The 21,960-nt window shown below is 35.9% G+C and overlaps 1 protein-coding gene and 1 long non-coding RNA gene across 5 annotated transcripts; one reads left to right on the top strand and one right to left on the bottom strand.

Moving 5' to 3' along the window:
* The first annotated feature begins 1,626 nt into the window (after positions 1-1,626).
* Positions 1,627-4,235, top strand: LOC104091245 (pollen-specific leucine-rich repeat extensin-like protein 3). 4 transcript variants are annotated; one of them, XM_070187775.1, is made up of 2 exons: positions 1,627-3,078; positions 3,319-4,235. In XM_070187775.1, the coding sequence occupies exons 1-2, from the start codon at positions 1,679-1,681 to the stop codon at positions 4,118-4,120; spliced, it is 2,202 nt and encodes a 733-aa protein (XP_070043876.1). In that variant the 5' UTR covers positions 1,627-1,678; the 3' UTR covers positions 4,121-4,235. The 4 variants fall into 4 exon arrangements, with proteins under 4 accessions (XP_070043876.1, XP_070043874.1, XP_070043875.1 ...); XM_070187773.1 differs by having other exon boundaries at positions 3,175-4,235; XM_070187774.1 differs by having other exon boundaries at positions 1,627-3,222.
* Positions 4,236-6,176: 1,941 nt separating this feature from the next.
* Positions 6,177-7,109, bottom strand: LOC104091237 (uncharacterized). The gene is made up of 2 exons (XR_685102.4): positions 6,978-7,109; positions 6,177-6,563 (listed from the first exon to the last, which is right to left on the bottom strand). It is a non-coding gene; the product is annotated as an uncharacterized lncRNA (long non-coding RNA).
* Between the last annotated feature and the right edge of the window lie 14,851 nt (positions 7,110-21,960).

The following is a 21,960-nucleotide window of genomic DNA, read 5'->3' as shown; positions in this document are numbered from 1 at the left end:
TACAATGAAAGCATTGTTGTTGTGCTCATTTTCAACTGCTGTAGATCTCATTTAGCGAATAAATATTAGAGGTCTACTTTTTATTTTTGTTTTGTGTTGGAGATATAAAAATTTATGTTTCTTTCATTTTTTTTAGACAAACTATGAATGCATCTTGATTTTTCTTGAGTGCATTGACTGTTGGATACATTGTTATTCTTCATTTCATTGCCTACTGTGTTAGCATTGAACTTGCTTCAGTTGTTTCCTTTTTTGCTTAAGAGCTTTATCAGTAGTTTAGACCTGGGTCTAATGGGATGGATTACAAAATGGACTATTAGCTAAGATATTTGGGCCATGGGGTGGTAAGAACTTGGTTATTTAGAGTTTAAATGGGGCATAGATATATGTAAGAACTGTATGGTATAAGACTTGAGTCATGTGAAAATAAAATGAAGAGAATGCCAATTTTGTTAGATCAAACGACTTAGTAATAGCTGTAAAAAATTATTTCGATAACTCCACATCCATAAACTATTGTCCTTGTAATAATCGCTAGTTTAGAAAATAATTCTTATAAACACTCGTAGTTTGCTTCTAGACACGTTAATAATAAAATATCGTGACTATGGATACAATTTTCGTGGCATAGTCATGATACATAATCCTCAATTCGATTGCGCGTTTCATGCGACTTGACCATAACTTCAAATAATAATTAAAAAAAAATACAGTTTATCCAAAATAATTTTATATTTTAATAAATAAAATCGGACATAGGTAAAACATGAAAATCAATAAAACACAGTTTATCCAAAATTTATTCAAGCCAAATTCTAGTCAATAAAGCGACCGTGCTAAAACCACGAGACTCGGGGAATGCCTTATACCTTCTCCCCGGTCAACAGAATTCCTTATCTGGACTTTGTTTTCGCAGACCAATAATAAAGGAGTCAAACCTTCCTTTGACTAGGGATTCAAATAAAAGGTGACTTGGAACACCGGCAAAAAATAAATTCCAAGTGGCGACTCTGTAAATAAAATAATCTCTATTTCAAAAATTAACACTTTAATTGGAAAAACTATTTAACCTACAACCCAAACACATTATCGTTTTGGGGCACAAGAGGGGTGTGACACTTTGCTATAAAGTGATCGACTTCATCCCTTTTGTTACTTATAAATTATGTAAGAGTATTGAATGAAATTCAATTTTTTATTTTAGTAAATAGTACATAATGATGATTATAGTTTTAAGTCCAACTAGCTAGTCAATGCGAGGGGGAAAAAAGAGAACGAAATGTAGGGGAAAAAAAGGTACTGCATTGTCTAACGTTTATGTATTTCTCCATGATTTATTATGCTATCAATATTTCTAAGTTCTGATAAGAGTGAAAATATTACGATACACAAAAATTAAATCAAATATTAATGTCCACTAGTTTTAGACGGTAAATAGCTAGTAAAAGCATAATTGGTGATTTTCCGTGTCAATAGGTTCAACAATTCTTTCTCCTAAAAAATTGTCTATCAAATTCTTTACAACCCTCCAAATTCTGTGGGGCTAATTGAAAAAACATCAACTAACTCTCAACCTTGAACCATCCTCCTTCTACCTCCATATAACACCATCCATTTTCCTTCCCAACATGATTCCTATAAGCAGCCTTGGGTCTGACTTAGGGGATCTTAACAAAAAATGGCTAATCCTCCAAGCATAAAGGCCTTAGGTTGCTTTCTTCTCCTCAATCTTGTTTCTTTTTCATCCTTTTCTTTTGCATTTACTGATAATGAAGCCGCTCTCATCGCTCGTCGCCAGCTTACCGCTGGTACTGGTGATCTTCCAAATCCAGTTGAATATGAAAAGAACATTAAGTTGACATTTGCAAATGCTAGGTTAAAGAAAGCTTACATTGCTCTTCAAGCTTGGAAAAAAGCTATTTACTCTGATCCATCAAATTTCACTAGTAATTGGGAAGGTCCTGATGTTTGTGCATATAATGGTGTTTTTTGTGATAATGCATTAGATGATCCCAACATCTCTGTTGTTGCTGGTATTGATCTTAATCATGCAGACATCGCGGGGCACCTCCCTGTAGAGCTCGGGTTCCTATCCGATGTTAGTCTTATTCATATTAATTCTAATCGATTCTGTGGAATCGTCCCTAAGAGTGTTTCAAATCTTAAACTTTTAGATGAGATTGATTTCAGCAACAACCGTTTCGTGGGGCCATTCCCTAAGGTTGTGCTGGAGTTGCCAAACCTTAAATACCTTGATCTTAGGTACAATGATTTTGAAGGATCAGTGCCTTCTGAACTATTTGATAAGAGTCTTGATGCTATTTTCCTAAACAATAATCGTTTCCATTCCACCATTCCTCCAAATATTGGCAATTCCAATGCCTCAGTGGTGGTTTTGGCTAACAATAAATTCCATGGTTGCATCCCTCATAGTATTGGCAAAATGGAAAACACATTAGATGAGCTTGTTTTCACCAACAACAATCTCTCTGGTTGTGTTACAGACGAAATCACTAAGCTCAAGAGCTTAACGGTTTTTGACATTAGCAGAAATAAGTTTGTTGGATCCTTGCCTCAGGGTTTGAAATTCATGCAGAAAGTGCAAGTACTTGATATTGCATCAAACATGTTTATAGGAGAAGTTCCAGAGGCTATTTGCACCTTACCAAATTTGGCCAATTTCACATTCTCTTACAATTATTTTGATGCCTTGGACAAAGCTTGTGCACCACCACTTAAGAAAAATCTTGTGGTAGAAGATAAGGAAAATTGTTTAGGAGGAAGACCAGACCAGAGAAAAGAGAGAGATTGTCAATCTGTTTTGAGCAAACCTGTGGATTGCAGTAAAGATAAATGTAGAGCTAACAAAGAAGGACCAGCACCAAAGGAACCAAATCCCCCTATGCCACCCAAAAGAACTCCTTCAACCCCAAAACCACCTAAGTCTAATCCACCCAAGATTTCACCTTTACCACCACCAGTTCACTCTCCACCACCACCAGTACCAAGTCCAAAACCAAAGCCACCTCCGGTTCACTCTCCACCACCACCCGTGGCATCACCGCCCCCACCAGTACCAAGTCCAAAACCAAAATCACCTCCGGTTCACTCTCCACCACCATCGGTGGCATCACCGCCCCCATCAGTACCAAGTCCAAAACCAAAACAACCTCCGGTTCACTCTCCACCACCACCAGTGGCATCACCGCCCCCACCAGTACCAAGTCCAAAACCAAAGCCCCCTCCGGTTCACTCTTCACCCCCACCCGTGGCATCACCTCCACCACCAGTACCAAGTCCAAAACCAAAGCCACCTCCGGTTCACTCTCCACCACCACCCGTAGCATCACCTCCACCACCAGTACCAAGTCCAAAACCAAAGCCACCTCCCGTCCATTCCCCACCACCACCAGTGGCATCACCTCCACCACCAGTGCCAAGTCCAAAACCAAACCCACCTCCGGTTCACTCTCCTCCTCCACCAGTGGCATCGCCTCCACCACCAGTGCCAAGTCCAAAACCACAGCCGCCTCCAGTCCACTCTCCTCCACCACCAGTGGCATCACCTCCACCACCAGTGCCAAGTCCAAAACCACAGCCGCCTCCAGTCCACTCTCCTCCACCACTAGTGGCATCACCTCCGCCTCCAGTTCACTCCCCACCACCACCAGTCCAGTCTTCTCCACCACCAGTGGCATCACCTCCGCCTCCAGTTCACTCCCCACCACCACCAGTCCATTCTTCTCCACCACCAGTGGCATCACCTCCGCCTCCAGTTCACTCCCCACCACCACCAGTCCATTCTCCTCCACCACCAGTGGCATCCCTTCCGCCTCCAGTTCATTCGCCACCTCCTCCAGTTCACTCTCCACCACCACCACCAGTTCATTCCCCACCTCTTCCAGTTCATTCTCCACCGCCACCAGTTCACTCACCACCACCTCCAGTCTTTTCTCCTCCTCCACCGGTCTACTCCCCACCTCCACCTAAACCTATTCAATCACCACCTCCTGCTCCATTGGCATCTCCCCCTCCACCTGTTTTCGAGGATGTTATCCTTCCTCCAAACTTGGGATCAATTTACGCATCACCACCACCACCAATTTTCCCTGGTTACTAAAGGGGATGCATTACTAACATCTCTCTTATTCATCTTGACAAACATTGTTAGTTCAAAGAAATATGTATACATCAACGTTTAAATATACACAATCAAAGAAATTTTATTTATCTTAGTTCATCTTCTTTTAATTAATTAATCCTTATCTTTGCACTTCGCTATATATGGATTTGATCTTCGGATGTGCTAACTGAACAAAATATGTTCAATTTGCTTTTATATACTAAGTTTTCAACATGCTTCTATGCTTTCTTGTTCTACTCTATTAGCTAACGTGTTTCTAAGAAGAAAAATAAGCTTAAATTCATTTGTTGTCAAGAAAACTTTAGCGGGAGTTACGGTGGCAAACGAGCGGGCGGGTCAGATATTGACAGGTCGAAAATTGATAATGCAAAATTGGATAAAATAAGAAATTTTACCTCTTATAGCAATAATAAATACAAATATTGAATCTAATGAATGCAACAGTAAGAAAATAATATTGAAACACACTAAATACAAAAGTTATATACAACTGAAAAAATTATTCTAATTAATTGGGTTGATAATGAGGCATGTTAGAATTGATTTTGTTGAGTTATATTAGAAGTGTATCACGCTAATTGATATTATTTTCGTTATTAGACAGCTGGACATACATATTTTTAAGGTGATTGTCGTTACTGTATTCATGAATACATGACGCGAATACATGTGAATACATGCGCGTACTACTGCACTGCCCTGATTTTAGGCGTTTTTTGCTACTGTATTCATAAATACATGGCGCGAATACATGTGAATACATGCACGTACAACTGGACTGTCTTGATTTTTAGGCGTTTTTTGCTGTTGTATTCATGAATACAGTAGCGCGAATACAACGAATACACCACCGTAACAACTGAATAATAGCTATAGGAAGTAATTATGTATACGGTAGTTATAGGAAGTTAATAGCTACTAAACAATAGTGGTTTCTGAAAAATCCTCAATAAAATATCCGACCTAACCCATATCTAATACAGATAAAAAAGGGTTAACTGACGTATAATATGGATATCCATATTATCCATGGCTTTTTTTGAATATGATCACTTTTGGGAGAATTTCTAGTCACCCAAAATTAAGGAACATACCATGTCTTTGCAAATGTAGAACTTAAACTCATTGATTATCCATTGGTTATTCATTTTTAAAAGTTCATTATATACAACCCATTTTTTAATGCATAATATGAATGGATAATTATTTTTTAATATATTTTTCCACCAGTAGTGGAAGTTAATGACCTCTTTATCGCTTATTTAGAGAGTAAATTATAAAATAGTGCACAAGTTTCTCTATTTATCTCAACATAAACCAACTTAAAATTTAGTCTTTAACTTAAACCACAAGTTTCTCTTTTAAATTTTCAGCTTTTAGTCTTTAACTTATTTTTCTATATTATTTATTTGTCGTTGTTATTGTTGTTAGAGTATTTATTGTTGTTATTGTTACTACTTCAAATTAAATAAAATATTAGACGTAATTTTAGGAACTTTTGGCTTCATTACACGATCTTCAGTGACTTTTGAAATTTCATTAAATAATCCGGCAAATATCTGATCAGTCATAAAAAAGGATAAAAGGCTAACCCAATCAACTTTCACAGCTAACAACTTGGATAGTTGTTATGTATCGTTCCATAATGTATAGTATAATATTATATTGTATTGTATTTTATTATAATGTATCATTTTGATGTATATAATAATGTTTGAAAAGATTGTATTGTTTGCTGTCGTTTTATGATGTCACGCACCAACAATATAAAAAATAAATTTACGATATATAAAATAAGGTACGAGGTAGAATTATTATATAAAAAGATAGGGTAAAGGATAAAATATAATAATTTAATAATAAGGAAGGGTAAGATAAGGGAAAAAAAAGGTAATGATGCGACCGCACCAAATCGGTCGTTCCATAAAATTGCATTTTTCATAATTCATTTCGATACGATACAATATAAATTTAAGTAACAATCAAGACAATCATTATATTTAAAGTAACAATACAATACCATCACGTAACAACTATCCAACAAGCTGTAATACATTATTATTCCTTACAACAGAGAAAGCCCTTCACTTGACTTCATTATTATACAAAGCATGAAACAAAACAAAATAAAAACAGTAAAACCACACGGAAACGCAGATAAATATGAAGGATTTTGCAGAGTTTGTTGCATGCAATTAATCAGTAATATACTACTTTCAAGCAATATACCCACATAACTTCCAAGTTGTACATGTGCAGCAAAACCAGCAACCATGACAATCACTATTTACGATACATTTGTTGTTACAGGTAATCCAGGAATTAAGTTGTGGCAGTAGTCTCCTCTCGAGTCCTGAGATATCCATATCAGCATTTCGTGCAGCATCCACATGTGTGTTTGAAAACCACACCATATTGACTGAAATATTTTACCAACATATATTATCAAAATTAAATGATGACAAGTATAACATGAAAAGCAAAACAATCAATCGCAAGACATAGGAACGCATACATATTCATGCATACATATCAAATATATGTATATTGTATATCATTTACAAGGAGAGTTTTGGAACAACGGTAAAGTTGTCTCCGTGTGACCTATAGGTCAGGGGTTCGAGCCGTTGAAACAATCACTAGTAGTTGTATTAGGGTAGGTTATCTACATCACATCTTTTAAGGTGCGGCCCTTCCCGAGACCCTGCATAGATACGGGATGCTTTCTGCACCGGACTACTTTTTTTTATTTTTTTTTATTGTTATAGATCATATACACAAGGGGTCAACGACAACAGAACAAACTAGAGATAAAGATAAACGGAATACTAACATGTAGTTGCCACGAGAAGAATAGTGAGAACCAAACCGAGTTTAAACATCGCCATAGTAAGACTTTAGTACTTCAGGCCTACTTGAAGTTTTTGTTTGAGTCTTTCATACCTTTCCAAAGGCTTGAATTTATAGGCCTCTCAACCATGGGATATAATTGTTTTTTATTGTTTCGTTACTATTTATCAGCTTGTTTTATGTTCAAGTCTTGCCAGGCTATCATTCCAAACCCCCAATAATGCAATATATTTTTTCAAGTCTCTTTCTCTCTCCAACCTCCCAAAATTTAAAAATGCATTCAAATATTTAGAATTAGACATCTGGATCAAGAAATAATGTGCATTAATTAGTGTTTTCAATTGTCTCAATTAGAAATAACTAATATATGGCTAAGCGTGTGTATTTATATCAGTGAGTACAAACTTTTTAAAAATCACAAATATTGTTTAAAAGTGTATTTGAGTTTAAAATAAAACTTAAATTAAGTATGTCAAGAGATGAATATTAATGTTATTTAGCTAACCCAATAAAATATAAAATAAAATAAAATAAAAAGGCATGAATGTCACCTTCTTAGTTTTTTTTATCTCACATGCCTTCTTAGTTGACTTGCAAGTTTCTAGCCAAATGAAAACATCACCAAATTACTTTAAAATCATGTTATGCTAGTCTAATAAGATATTATCTCTTTAGTTAGATAATAATGAAATGCAAATAAGCAAAGGAAACCTGTTTATGCATATTATCACATTTAAGCCGAAACAAAATTAAGAACATAAAATTTAACAAAAAAGATTGGAACTTGGAGAAACATGCATCAAGAGCACAAAGTACCACATAACCCCACAAAATTAAACAAAACCCAAAGATTCTTTTCAAGGCTAAGCAAATAAAATAACAGAAAATCTAACCAAAAACTTGAAGAAAAGAAATCAACATAAAGGGACTTGGAAACTTCTAAAAGACGATTTAAAAACAATTCATTAGATCATTTAATTCTTTTAATTTACTTCATTTTATCCTCTCTCTCTTTTTTTTATTTCAAATAAAATGCATGTTATATATGCATAAACATGTTAAACTTTCTTTGAGAAAGGAAAAAAAATGAAATGATGACATTGAAAGATGATGAAAGAATGATAAGTTAACGCAATGAAAAATTATTCATTTCCTTGATTGCTAGCTTCATGAGAGGAAAGAAGAAAAGTTTGGTTAATGCACCCGTTTTTGATGGAATAATAGGGTGATACATGTATTAATTTAAACATTAACTTTGTATAGTGTGATTACCGTAGATACATGTATCTACAAATGCAATTAAAAATTCCATGACTAACCTTGTAATTTACATACATTGTGTACTAAATTAGTTTTATAAGGATATAAAAGTTGTTTAACTTACGATGGACACTTTGGTTTTTAAATTTTCACTTTCGGCCTTTACAATTACAATATAGTATGAGATGAGATGATAATATGATATGATAATTAGTTAACCTGATTTTAGATATGATGTTACGTATTATAGATGCATATGTGAAAAATTGATGATGGATCCTATCCATAGCATTTAGCAATTTAAATATGGCTACTAAACTATTCTCTTAGATAGGGTGTACATAGGTCGGATTGGTTCGCATTTTATAATTACCAAACCAAACTAATTATATCGGGTTATTAAATCTAAAGACAAAACCAAACCAATAAAAGTCGGATTTTTAAATCTCGATTTTTTTCGAGTTTTCAGGTTTTCGGGTTGTTTCGAATTTTTTTCCATAAAGTCTTCATAGGACAAAACATAAAATTTGTGCTCCAAATATTTCTTTAATCCTAGTAAGGCAGAACTATATAAGGTATTTTTTAATAAAATAACATAAATATGAGATGATTCATGGCATTGTACTAAAATATTCAACAATAAAGATGAGAAAATCGCATAAAATAAATATTATTAATAAGCCATAATGATATCACAACCCGAAATTTTTACCTTCAGGATCGTGATGGCGCCTAACATTTCACTTGCTAAGCAAGCCAACGTTAAAATAATCTTAAATATTTTACAGCAAATTTTAATTAAATAGAAGTCAATTACTGAAATAAAGTACGGAAGGCCATAAATACCGAATTATCAAAATACATCTCTGAATCTGGTGTCACAAGTGCATGAGCTACTAGAATAATACAAATAAAGGTCTGAATAATATTCCAGTTGTTTGAAAGATAATACACAACTGAGATAAGATAGAAGGGGACTTCTGTGATGACCCAAAATGTTATCTTTAAATTTAATAATTAATTCTATTTTTTAAGACCTCAAAAAGTACTATTTATCATTACTCGACTTGCGTGTGCAGTCCGTAAAATTTTTCGAAAAGTTTTTATGCGAAAAATAAATTAAAATATGAATTAGAGTTTTAAAACTCAACTGAGTTGCCCTTGGTCAACATTTTTAGCCAACGGACTCGGATCAGTATTTTGACAATTTTGGTAGGTCCGTATCATGATTTGGGACTTGGGCGTATGCCCGAAATCAAATTTCAAGGTCCCTAACCTGAGATATGGAATTTTAAAAAAAATTAAAAGTTTAAATTCAAATAGTGATCGGATGTCGAATTATGTGCAAACGACCGTGGAATAGAATTTTGATGATTCCAACAGCTCAGTATGGTAATTTTGGACTTAGGAGCGTGATCAAAATTTTATTTGGAAGTCCGTAGTGAAATTAGGCTTGAAATGGCTAAAATAGAAATTTAAGTTTGGAAGTTTGACCGGGGAGTTGACTTTTTGATACAGCTCTGTTATATCATTTATGACTTGTGTACAAAATTTAAGGTCAATCGGACTTGATTTGATATGTTCCGGCGTCGTTTGTAGAAATTGAAAGTTTTAAAGTTTATTAGACTTGAATCTATGTGTCATTCATGTTTTTAGTGTTGTTGGATGTGATTTGAAGACTCGACTAAGTTCATATGATGCATTAGGACTTGTTGGTATATTTGGTTGAGATCCCGAGGGGCTCGAGCGTGTTCCGGATGGTTAACGGATTATTTTTGGCCTTGGTGAGATAGTTGATATCTGCTGCTGTAATTTTTCTGGTTTCCTCTTTCGCGTTCGCGAAGAGTGTTCTGAGCTGGTGAGATTTTTGTTCTACGCGTTCGCGGAGGAGAGGACGCGAACGCGAAGGGTAGGGCAGTGTGTGCATCGCGAACGCGTGAGTGGCGTCGCTTTCGCAAAGGAGAGTGAGGCAGCTAGGAACCCCAGTCTTTTGTTCTACGCGTTTGCGAGGTGAGGGACGCGTTCGCGAAGGTCTGAGTTTGCAAAGCTTCTCGTTCGCGAAGCGTAGGTCGCGTTCGCGAAGAGAAAAGTTGGGCAACACATTTTTGTGCTCCGCGAACGCAAGTCAAGGGTCGCGTTCGTGAAGAGGAAAGTTGGGTAGCACATTTTTGTGCTTCGCGAACGCAAGTCAAGGGTCGCGTTCGCGAAGAAGAAACCACAGGATAGAATGTTTAAATTCAGAAAATGGGACTTTGTCCCATTTTCCATTTTTAACGATTTGGAGCTTGGATTGAGGCGATTTTTGGGAGATTTTCAGAGAAAATATCGAGGTAAGTGTTCTTAACTCAATCTTAGTTAGATTACCCGAATCCATCACTGTTTTTAACATTTAATTGGTGATTTAAGTTGAAAAATTTTGTAAAACCCTCATGGATAGATTTGAGGATTTGAGGGTCGAATATTAGAATTTAGTCATTTTGGTGTGGTTAGACTTGTGATTGAATGGGCGTTCATATTCCATAACTTTCGCCGGATTCCGAGACATGGGCCCCACATGCCATTTTTGAGTTAATTTTGGATTTTTATTGAAACATATAGTATTTTCTCATAGAATTAATTCTATAATTTTTGTTGTCCGTATCGAATTAATTATGACTAGATACGAGTTGACCGGAATCGGAAAATCGAGAAAAAAGCATACTACTTGGTTAAATTGGAACAAGTCGAGGTAAGTGACTTGTCTAACCTTGTGTGGGGGAAATTTTCCCTAGAATTGATATTAATGTGATTATTAAAATATATTGAAAGTCGTGTATACGAGGTGACGAGTGTGTACACGAGCTAAATGTGAAAGATTATATTTTTAAATTGTGTAGATCATTGTTGCGCATTTATTAAATTATTTTATCTGGTTATATTCTTCATCATTGATCTGAGATATATACTTTAAATTTTTTTGACCTTTTTCTGCTAATTGTTATACCTGTTTAGTTGAAACTTGGTTTCTTTTATTCGGTGCATTACTTGAAGGGTGATTATCTTTAAATTAAATATTATTAATATGAAGTATTTGACATTTTAAATTTGATATTGAAGCAACGTATTAAAGATTTTGAAATATTATTTTCCTGAATTATTTATCCTTGAATATTTTGTAAGTATTTGTACTCATTGTGATGGAGCCGTGAGCTCTTTATTGTAAAAAAATATTATTGATGATTTATTTTGGCATGAGCCATCAGCTCTTTATTGTGAAAAAATATTGTTGTTGAATTATTTTGGCAAGTTACATTATTTGAGCACTTGAGGTGCAAATTGTGATATATTGTGATATTGATACGCATGTGGTGGTATAAGGTCTGAATATTGAAACGCATGCGGTGAGATAAGGGTGGCTTGATACGCATGGTTAGTAAGGGGGAACTACTAGAAGTCATGCGGTATGATAAGGATGGCTAAAACGCGGGATGCCATTTCGAGAAAAATATTTTCTTTCAAATAAATTGTGAAGGCTCGTGCGTTGAGATATGGAAATGAGATATTGTGAATTTATTTATGATTTGGGACTACGAGGCGGTACCTCGGGAGTGCCCTTGTTGATGTTGATTTATGGTCGTAGTTGCCGTTGATTATTTGTTGTGATTTTCTTAAGTTGAAAGGAAATTTTGTTGGTTTCTACGAGATATTATTTGCCATTATTTTATATAATTAAATGGTGACCTGCTACTTGATTCATTTCCATTGTCATTTTATCTTATTATATTGTTAAACATTTTACTATGTTATTATTTATTTTCCAGTAGGCCTGACCTGACCTCGTCACTAGTCTACCGAGGTTAGGCTTGGCACTTACTGAGTACCGATGTGGTGTACTCATACTACATATTTTTGTGCAGATCCAGGTACATCTTATCAGACTAGGCATCAGTAAACTAGTTGTACAAGGAGACTTCGAAGTATACCTGCCAGCGTCCGCAGACTCCGGAGTCCCCTTCTATCTTACTATGTTGCTTCCTTATTTGTTTTAGACTCTGATGTATAGAGACATAGAGAATAAATTCTTAGAAGCTTGTGACTTATTTCTACCGGGTTTTAGGAGTTGAAATTGTTTGAATTATAGTTTATTTATTTCAGATATTTATTATTATTCCGCATTGATAGGCTTACCTAGTCTTAGAGACTAGGTGCCATCACGACATCCTACAGAGGGAATTTGGGGTCGTGACAACTTCAAAATTGCGAACGCTGTACAATTATACCTCAAGTCTGAGTAGCTGAATCCGAGCACGTCTATGGTACGCTACTGGGACCAACTCCAAAATCTACACAAGAAGTGCAGAGTGTAGTATGAGTACAACCGACCCCATGTACTCTGTAAGTGTAGAGCCTATGACAGGACAGGACGTAAACAACCTGTACAAGTATATACAAATACGAAGCAACAATAAAATAATAAATAACACTTTATAAATTTGGGAGGGAACATGCGAAGGGGGTTGATATAATAATTCCAGCAGGAGAATTATCACTTAGCAGCCAAATAATTCCTCAACAATAGAATGAGCAACTAATGTTATGAAAATGGCACGGCACCACCCTTCATGCTTTTACTCTCATTTGACACGGTATCACCCTTCGTACTTTTACACTCTCTGAAAATGACACGGCATCACCCTTCGTGCTTTTACACTCACCAATGGCACGGCAACAGCCTTCGTGCTTTTACGCTCTTTCTTACCATGATAATGATATTATAGATAATAAAAATGGCACGGCATCACCCTTCGTGCTTTTACACTCTTCCTTACCATGAAAATAATAATATAATTTCGGAAGAGTATTTAAATACGGGGATATACACTTATCAATCATTTCAATACCAGAATACCGACTTTACCTTCCAAAATATTCAACAATAATTAAATGAATAATAATTTGACGAACAATGATCAAATAATTAATAATAAACTTAAGCAGAAATATCTTAATTAAATAGGCAATTATTCACAATAAATAATTTCCACACGCATGCTATGACTCAACCCCAATGCATAAGTACTCGTCACTTCACATATACGTTGTATCCGCACATTAAATCACGTAAAAAATAGACAAATAAGTCTTACTCCCTCAAGTCAAGGTTAACCACGATACTTACCCCGCCTTGCAACCAAATTCAAGAATCCAATAAACCTTTGCCTCACGAATTCATGTCCGAAATCCTTAAATCTAGTCATAAATAATTCAATATACTCAATACAAATCGTAGGAATTAATTTCATATGAATTTACTAATTTTTCGGATTAAAATCTGAAATTCATCTCAAAAATTAACAGTGGGACCCACATCTCGAATCTCAAAAAAAACTTACGAAATCCGAATACCCGTTCCGAGACGAGTCCAACCATACAAAAATTACCACATTCCGATGTGAAACGGACCTTCAAATCTTAATTTTTCGTTTTTGGAATGTTTTACAAAAAATTCAAATTTTTCCATCTAAATATGAAATAAATGATGAATATAGATATGGATTTATGAAATATAATCACTTTTGGTTATAGAACACTTCCCAATTCAAAGTCGTGAAAAAATCCCTTTGAAATCGCCTAAATCCGTGCTTGAAATGTCTAAAAATGAGAAAAATCTCGGACTCTTCGATTTATACACTGCTCAGGGATTTTCGCTTCTGCGGAAGCAAATGTGCATCTGCGGTGCCTTCCGCTTCTGCGATCGAAGGATCTGCTTCTGCGGACGCGTGGGTGCATTTGAGGTCACGCACCTGCGGCTCTTTGCCCAGCTTGCCCAGGCCGCTTCTGCGAGGGATTGCTCGCTTCTGCGGCCAAGGCTTCGCAGAAGCAAAGGCACCAGAAGCAGCAAAATTCCAGATTTTGCTTAAGTCTAATTTTTGTTCCGATTTCGATTCAAATCACACTCGGGGTACTCGGGACCCCGTCCGAATATACCAACAAGTCCCATAACATAATACGAACTTACTCGGGGTCTCAAATCACATCAAACAACATTGAAATTATAATTCACACCTCGATTCGAACTTAAGAGTTTCAAACTTTTTCATTTACCAAAACTTGTACCACATGTTAAATGAATCCAGATTGACTTCAAATTTGGCACACAAGTCATAAATGACATAACGGAGCTAATCCAATTTCCCGAATCGAATTCCGACCCCGATATCAAAAAGTCAACTCTATGGTCAAACTTGAAAACCTTTAGCCTTTAAATTTTTAGTTTTCGTTAAATGGTCATAACTTGGGTTAAGGACCTCCAAATTAAATTTCGGGCATACGCCCAAGTCCCAAATCACAATATGGACCTACGGAGCTGTTAAAATACTGATCCGAGTCTGTTTGCTCAAAATGTTGACCAAAGTCAACTCAATTTAGTTTTAAGGCTCTTTTTCACATTTTAATCCATTTTTCGCATAAAAACTTTTCGAAAAATTATACGAACTGCACACCAAGTCGATGAATGATAAATAGTGCTTTTCGAGGTCTTAGAACACAAAATTAATTATTAAATTTAAAGATGACCTTTTGGGTCATCACAAATGAAAACAAACATAATTTATAATAAGTTATTAAAATAAGTACGACTAATAAGTATTATTATTTACATGACTAAACACAAAACGAAAAATAAGTTATGCATTTTATCTAAACCATGATAAAACAAAAAAATAGATATCCAACACTATTTTCATTCATAGTACAATTGAATTGAATGTCTTTTATTATCATTAGTATTGATTTGATTTTGGTTTAGGATTTATTTGAGTTACTAATATTTATAGACTATAAAACTTATTGGAGCATCCAAAAATTATAAGTCCAAGCTTGAAATAATACGTTAAAAGATAAAATTATGAAAAAGCTTAAGAAATATTTATAAACTACACTACAATAAATATTTTCATGTATTAAATATATTTAAAATTTCTATACATATAATGTCGGGTTGGTTTGGTTTCGGTTTGACTTTTTTTAGTTAAAACCAAACCAAACCAAATATCGTCGGTTTTATTTTTCCAACACCAAACCAAACCATAATCGGATTTTGTTTCTCGGTTTGACTCGGATTATCGGGTTTGTGCGGTTTGTCGATTTCATTTGTACACCCTTACTCTTAGACTAGACATAGACATAGTTCACTTTAATAGATGAAATTATACATTTAAGTGCTAGTATGTAGCCCTTGAGGTAGTAGGAATTTGTGTATCTGTTTTTCTGATAGCAGGTTGTGTTTTGTAATGATACTTTGGTGATTATAAAATATTTACTGACAAAAAAAAAATGTTATACATTTCTCTTTTCCATTTGGATACAATTTCATGTTAGGATTTCTATAGGATATTAAGATTTTATAATTAGAAGTTCCAATTGGATTTGTCGTAATATTACTTGTTATTATTCAGTGTTTCAATTGCTTGAAATGTATATTATTGCGCGCATTGATGGTTTATATATCTGTATATAATACTTGTGGTTAAATCAATCTTTATATTAAAATTTATAAACGATCTAATCAACCTTTAATAACGGCAAACGTATTATGATTTCAAGTTTTCATTTTGCATTTTTAACCTAAATTTTTAAAAAGAACATAATGTCCGTCTAATTTAATTAGTCGAATTCGTTAGTTTAGTCTTGCTCATAATCAAGAAGCTAAAAACTTAAACGTAAATATTTTTTGTGAAAAAATATGCGGTGCCTAGTACTAAGTTGTGATCATTGGCATTAGAAGAATTAACTTCAATAATGTTCAAGTCTTGCCAAGCTATCCTCCTTTTTTTTTAAAATACAACATATATCGTATTATTTAAAGTATCTTTCTCTCTCAAACCTCCCAAAATAAAAAATAAAAATATGCGTTTTAATAGATAGGCTGAGAACTTGATCAGGACATAATGTGTATTAAATTAGTGCTTCCAATTATTGTCCCACTTAAAAGGAGTTGACCTGATTTAGAGATCCGATTATTACTCCAGATACATGATTAAGGTTGTACCTTATCTATAGCATTTTGCAACTTAAATATGGTGATTAAACTATTCTTTTCAAAGGCTTGAATTTATATTGTATACGGCTGAAATCGGGCTTATCTATTGTATGACGGATCAGAATCGAAACGTAATGGATTGAAGATCGACCCCAGGTTCCATCGAACCTAGGTACGAGGTTAGAACATGCGCCTTCAAAGATTACCGAGTCTGTGACCCCGAAACTGACTCTGACTCCGAATTAGCTCGAGAGAACATCATCGAACCAAAATAACGGAAGGCCGAAATATCCGTAACCGGTCGCGCATCACGGCGGAAATCTCGGCACGTATCAATGAAACCGCTTAATTAGCAAATCATGAGATTTTTTTACCTTATATAGAGATGTACCTAAAGTATGACTCCCCTACTATATAAAGGGGGTCTAATTATTTGTAAATCATATTGTAACACGCATCCCAAAAGTATTATAATATTATTTTCTTTCTACAAGTTACTGTTCTTCTATATTTGACATTATTTGGATCATATTCGGTTCGAGTGAGGTCTATTTCTCAAGGCTATAATTATTCAAGTCACATGGTTTGAATTTACTTTATTATTGTTTGCTTTACTTATAGTTCAATCTATCGCTTTGTGTCAAATTAATCCACGTATCCTTAAAACACCTTATAAATTCAATTGTTATTCGATTTTGAGGGTAAACATATATAATTCTCTTCCATGGATTATAATTGTTTTCTTATTTATTAAGTTGCTTTATATTCAAGTCTTGCTAGGCTATTCTAGCTCTATAAATAATGCAACATATTATTTTAAATCAATTTCTCTCTCGCACCTTCCAAAATCGAAAATGCATTCAAATTCTTGGAATGAGACCGATCTCGATCCGAGGATAATATGCATTGATAAATGCCTCCTATTTTTGCAATGGTTTGACCTGATTTCATATCCGATCTTTACTATAAATAAATAAATAAATAAAGAGTAAAATTCACTTTAATTACCCCCTTAACCTTTAAATGGGAACAATAATACCTCTTTTTGAATGGGAACGATAACCCTCTTATATAATATTTTTCGGTAAGACTTAGAATTCTAACAAAAAAAAGTATTATTATATTTTTCATTTTTTTCTTAAGGATTTCTTTTAATCCAAAGTCATAAAAAAAACACGAGCAAAATTTCCAAAAGCATGCTAATCACTTTTTTTGGAAGTTTCTGTGATGACCCAAAATGTCATCTTTAAATTTAATAATTAATTCTTTGTTCTAAGACCTCAAAAAGTACTATTTATTATTTCTCGACTTGCGTGTGCAGTCCGTATAATTTTTCAGAAAGTTTTTGTGTGAAAATGGATTAAAATATGAAATAGAATTTTAAAACTCAACTGAGTTGACTTTGGTCAACATTTTGAGTAAACAAATTCGGATCAGTGTTTTGACAGTTTTGGTAGGTCCGTATCGTAATTAGGGACTTGGGCGTATGCCCGGAATCGAATTCTGAGGTCCCTAGCCCGAGATATGGAATTTTGATGAAAAATTAAAAGTTTGAAAGCTTAATGGGTTTTAAGAATTTACTGATGGTGGATTTATTGACACCGGGTCTATATTTTAGTTTCGGAGACCGGTATAGGTCCACTATAATATTTATGACTGGTCTTCCGAATTTGGTGAGAAACGGAGTTGATTTGACGTGACTCGGACATCCGGTTGTGAAAATATAAGTTTTAAAGTTTTCTTGAAAATTTCATTCGATTTGGGATTCAATTCATAGTTCTAGGTGTTATTTTGGTGATTTATCGCGCGAGCAAGTTCCTATGATATTTTAGAACTTGTGTGCATGTTTGGTTTGGAGCCCAGAGGGCTCGGGTAAGTTTCGGATGCTCAACAGGCCATTTTGGACTTAAGGAAGATGGCTGATTTTCTTGTGTTTTGTTGCAGAATTTTTCTTCATCGCATTCGCGCGGGAGATCTCGCGATCGCGTAAGGTAATCTGAGAGGCCAGCCAAAGTTTTTCTTCGCATTCGCGAATTTGAGGACGCGATCGCGTAGGGGTGTGAAGTAGTGCTTCACGAACGCGTGGCCAAGGTCGCGTTCGCGTAGAGTTGAAGAGGCTAAAGCTGAGCCACGCGCTTTACTCATCGTGATCGCGTAAGTCTGAGAGTCAGAGCATCGCGTTCGCGTGGTGTTTTACGCGTTCGCGTAGAGTAAATTTCTGGGGCAACAAAGTAGAGCTTCGCGATCGCGAGGCTATTCACGCGATCACGATTAAGGAATCACTAGGCAGAATCCATAAATTCGGAAATCGCCATTTTTACTCATTTTTTAGTTTTAAGTATCGGAGTTGGGCGATTTCAAAGGAGATTTTCACGACTTTGAAGTGGGTAAGTGTTTTATAACCAAAAATGATTATATTTCATGAATCCATGTCTATATTCATCCTGTATTTCGGATTTAGATGCAAGAAATTGGAAATTTTGTAAAACTTTCCAAATATAAAAAATTAAAATTTGAAGGTCCATTTGACATCGGAATTTGATAATTTTTGTATGGTTGGACTCGTCTCGGAATGGGTATTCGGATTCCGTAAGTTTTTCCAAGATTCGAGACATGGGCCCTACTGACGATATTTTATATGAATTTCGGATTTTAATCCGGAAAATTAGTAAATTCATATGAAATTAATTCCTATGATTTATATTGAGTATATTGAATTGTTTATGACTAGATTTGAGAATTTCGAAGACAAATTCGCGAGGCAAAGGTGTATTGGATTCTTAAATTTGGTTGCAAAGCGAGATAAGTATCGTGGTTAACCTTGACTTGAGGGAATAGAACCCTTAAATTATTTGTTATGTGAAATATATGTGAACGACGTATAGGCGAGGTGACGAGTGTCTATGCGTTGTCAAATTAATTATTTTCATAATTACTTGAAAAATCATAAATTATTTTAAATCATGAATTAATTATTATATTAATTGTTTCACTCGTATTCGTTGTCAAATATTAATTTTTGAATTCCTACAATAATTGTTACATGCTTATTTGACTTATGTGTCTTAATTGCTATTTGACATTTACCATATTAAATATTAAACTGTCTATTTTCTCCATGATTTACACAATTAATTATTAATTGTCATTGTTTGTTCATAAATAAATTATAATTATTGTGTGTCTTGATGCTTAATAGTTTCTTATTGAACGTGGTATTTATTGGAGTAATTTTTATTATATTTATGAGTTGTTAAAATATATTGGGGGATCGGGTTGCACGCCGCAACGGAAATAAAAGTAAATATATATTGGGGGATCGGATTGCACGCCGCAACAGACTTATTAAAAGTTCATATTGGGGGATCGGATTGCACGCCGCAACAGACTTATTTAAAAGTCTATATTGGGGGATCAGATTGCACGCCGCAACAGATTTATTTAAAAGTCTATATATACTTGACTAAAATGAATATATTTGAGGATTGAATATGAATATATTGTGGAAGCGTATTGCACGCTGCAACGGAAATTGATAGAAATAATAATTGGTTATGACTGCTGAATTGGCTTTAACTGTTAAAATAAGTTACCTGATTTATTTTTATTATTGTTGTTATTACTATTATTGCGTACATGTTAATGTAAGTGACCTGTCTTAGCCTCGTCACTACTTCGTCGAGGTTAGGCTCGGCACTTACCAGTACATGGGGTCGGTTGTACTGATACTATACTCTGCACTTCTTGTGCAGATTTCGGAGTCGGTCCCAACGGCGTAGCATAGACTTACTCGGATTTCAGCTATTCAGAGGAGGCTTGAGGTATAACTGCACGGCGTCCGCAGTTTCGAAGTCCCCGTCTACTTTACTTTAGCTATGTGTTTGTTTTCACACAGCTTTTTTTTATTCAGACCCTTTATTTGTATTATTCTAGAAGCTCGTGCACTTATGACACCAATTCTGGGATGGTATTTAGACATCACTATTTTTATGGATTATTCACTACATTTCAGACTTTACTTCCGTATTTGTTTCTTTGTTATTAATCAATTTAAAATTGTTTTAAAATAGATAATATTATTCTAACGTTGGCTTGCCTAGCAAGTGAAATATTAGGCGCCATCACGGTCCCGAAGGTGGGAATTTCAGGTTGTGATAGTTGGTATCAGAGCCCTAGGTTACATAGGTCTCACGAGTCACGAGCAAGCTTAGTAGAGTCTGAAGGATCGGTACGGAGACGTCTGTACTTATCTCTCAGAGGGTACGAAGTTTAAGAACAATATCACTTCTTTCTTATTCTATCATCGATTATTGAACCATTCTATTCTTATTCTCTCGCAGATGGTGAGAACGCGTAATACATCTACCGATGGACAGGGACTAGAGCCCCGGGTAGCAACTATGGCCAGTTGTAGAGGTCGAGACCGAGTCCGTGCTAGAGGCCGAGGCAAAGGTAGAGCTCAGTCTAGAGCTCGAGCAGCTGCACCTGTGGTAGAATCCCAGGTGGATCTTCAGGAGGAGGTTCCAGTTCAGAATGTTCTAGTTGGACTAGTTCAGGTCCCGGAAGGATTCATAGCTACTCCGGTGCTTCAGGACGCTCTAGTCTGTTTAGTGAGTCTTATGGAGGGTGTGGCCCAGAATGGTACATTTCCAGTGGCACCAACGATCTCACGGACTAGGGGAGGAGCACAGACTCCCTCTACTCTCGCTCCGGAACAAATGGCTCCCCGGAATCAGGCTCCAGCAGCCCCGCCAGTTGGGGTAGTTCAACCAGTTGTTGCGGCACAGACCGGTGATAGGCCCTCCATGTCTTTTGAGGCCTTATTAAGACTGGATAAGTTTACTAAGCTCTTTCCAGTTCACTTCAGTGGTACACCTCCTGAGGACCCACAGGATTATCTTGACCGCTGCCATAAGGTGCTGCGGAACATGAGTATAGTTGAGACCAATGGGGTTGATTTTGATGTATTTCAGATGACGGGTTCTGCCAAGAGATGGTGGAGATATTATACCTTGACCAAACCAGTTGGATCACCTGCACTTACCTGGGAGCAGTTCTCTCAGCTATTTCTGGAGAAGTTCCTTCCTATCACACTGAGAGAGGATTACCGCAAGCAATTTGAGCGTCTACAGTAGCGCAGTATGACTGTTACTCAGTATGAGTCCCGTTTTGTGTATTTAGCCCGTCATGCTCTCCTTTTACTACCTACTGAGGGAGAGAGAGTGATGAGGTTTATTGAGGGACTCATCACCCTATCAGGCTTCAGATGGCCAAGGAGACCGGAAGTGAGATTTCTTTTTAGGCGGTTGCTAATGTCGCGAGGAGGATCGAGATGGTTCTTCCACAGGAGAGAGGGTAGAGGTCTGATAAGAGGCCTCGTCAGTTCGGTGGTTTTAGTGTTGCCTCGTCTGGAGGAAGGGGTAATTTTGGTAGGGGTCATCCTCCCAGACCGTTTCATTCAGCACTTCATGTATCTCCCAGTGCTTCAGGGAGTCACGGTCCTATTATGCCTTACTCTGGACAGCCAGCATTTAGTGCACATTCAGCTCCTATCAATGCACCACCACTCCAGAGTTACTATAGCGATTATCCGGCCCATTCAAGTCAGCTTCAGCTTCAGCAGCCACAACATCAGGATGGGTGTTATGAGTGTGGGAACATTGGTCACATCAGGAGATATTGCCCT

The sequence above is a fragment of the Nicotiana tomentosiformis genome, chromosome 10 (assembly GCF_000390325.3).
Source record: "Nicotiana tomentosiformis chromosome 10, ASM39032v3, whole genome shotgun sequence".
NCBI lineage: Eukaryota > Viridiplantae > Streptophyta > Magnoliopsida > Solanales > Solanaceae > Nicotiana > Nicotiana tomentosiformis.
This window is presented reverse-complemented; position numbering and strand designations above follow the sequence as displayed.

Excerpts from the sequence above, each read along its gene's own strand:
- LOC104091245 (XM_009596529.3), top strand. The coding sequence starts at position 1,679 with ATGGCTAATCCTCCAAGCATAAAGGCCTTAGGTTGCTTTCTTCTCCTC.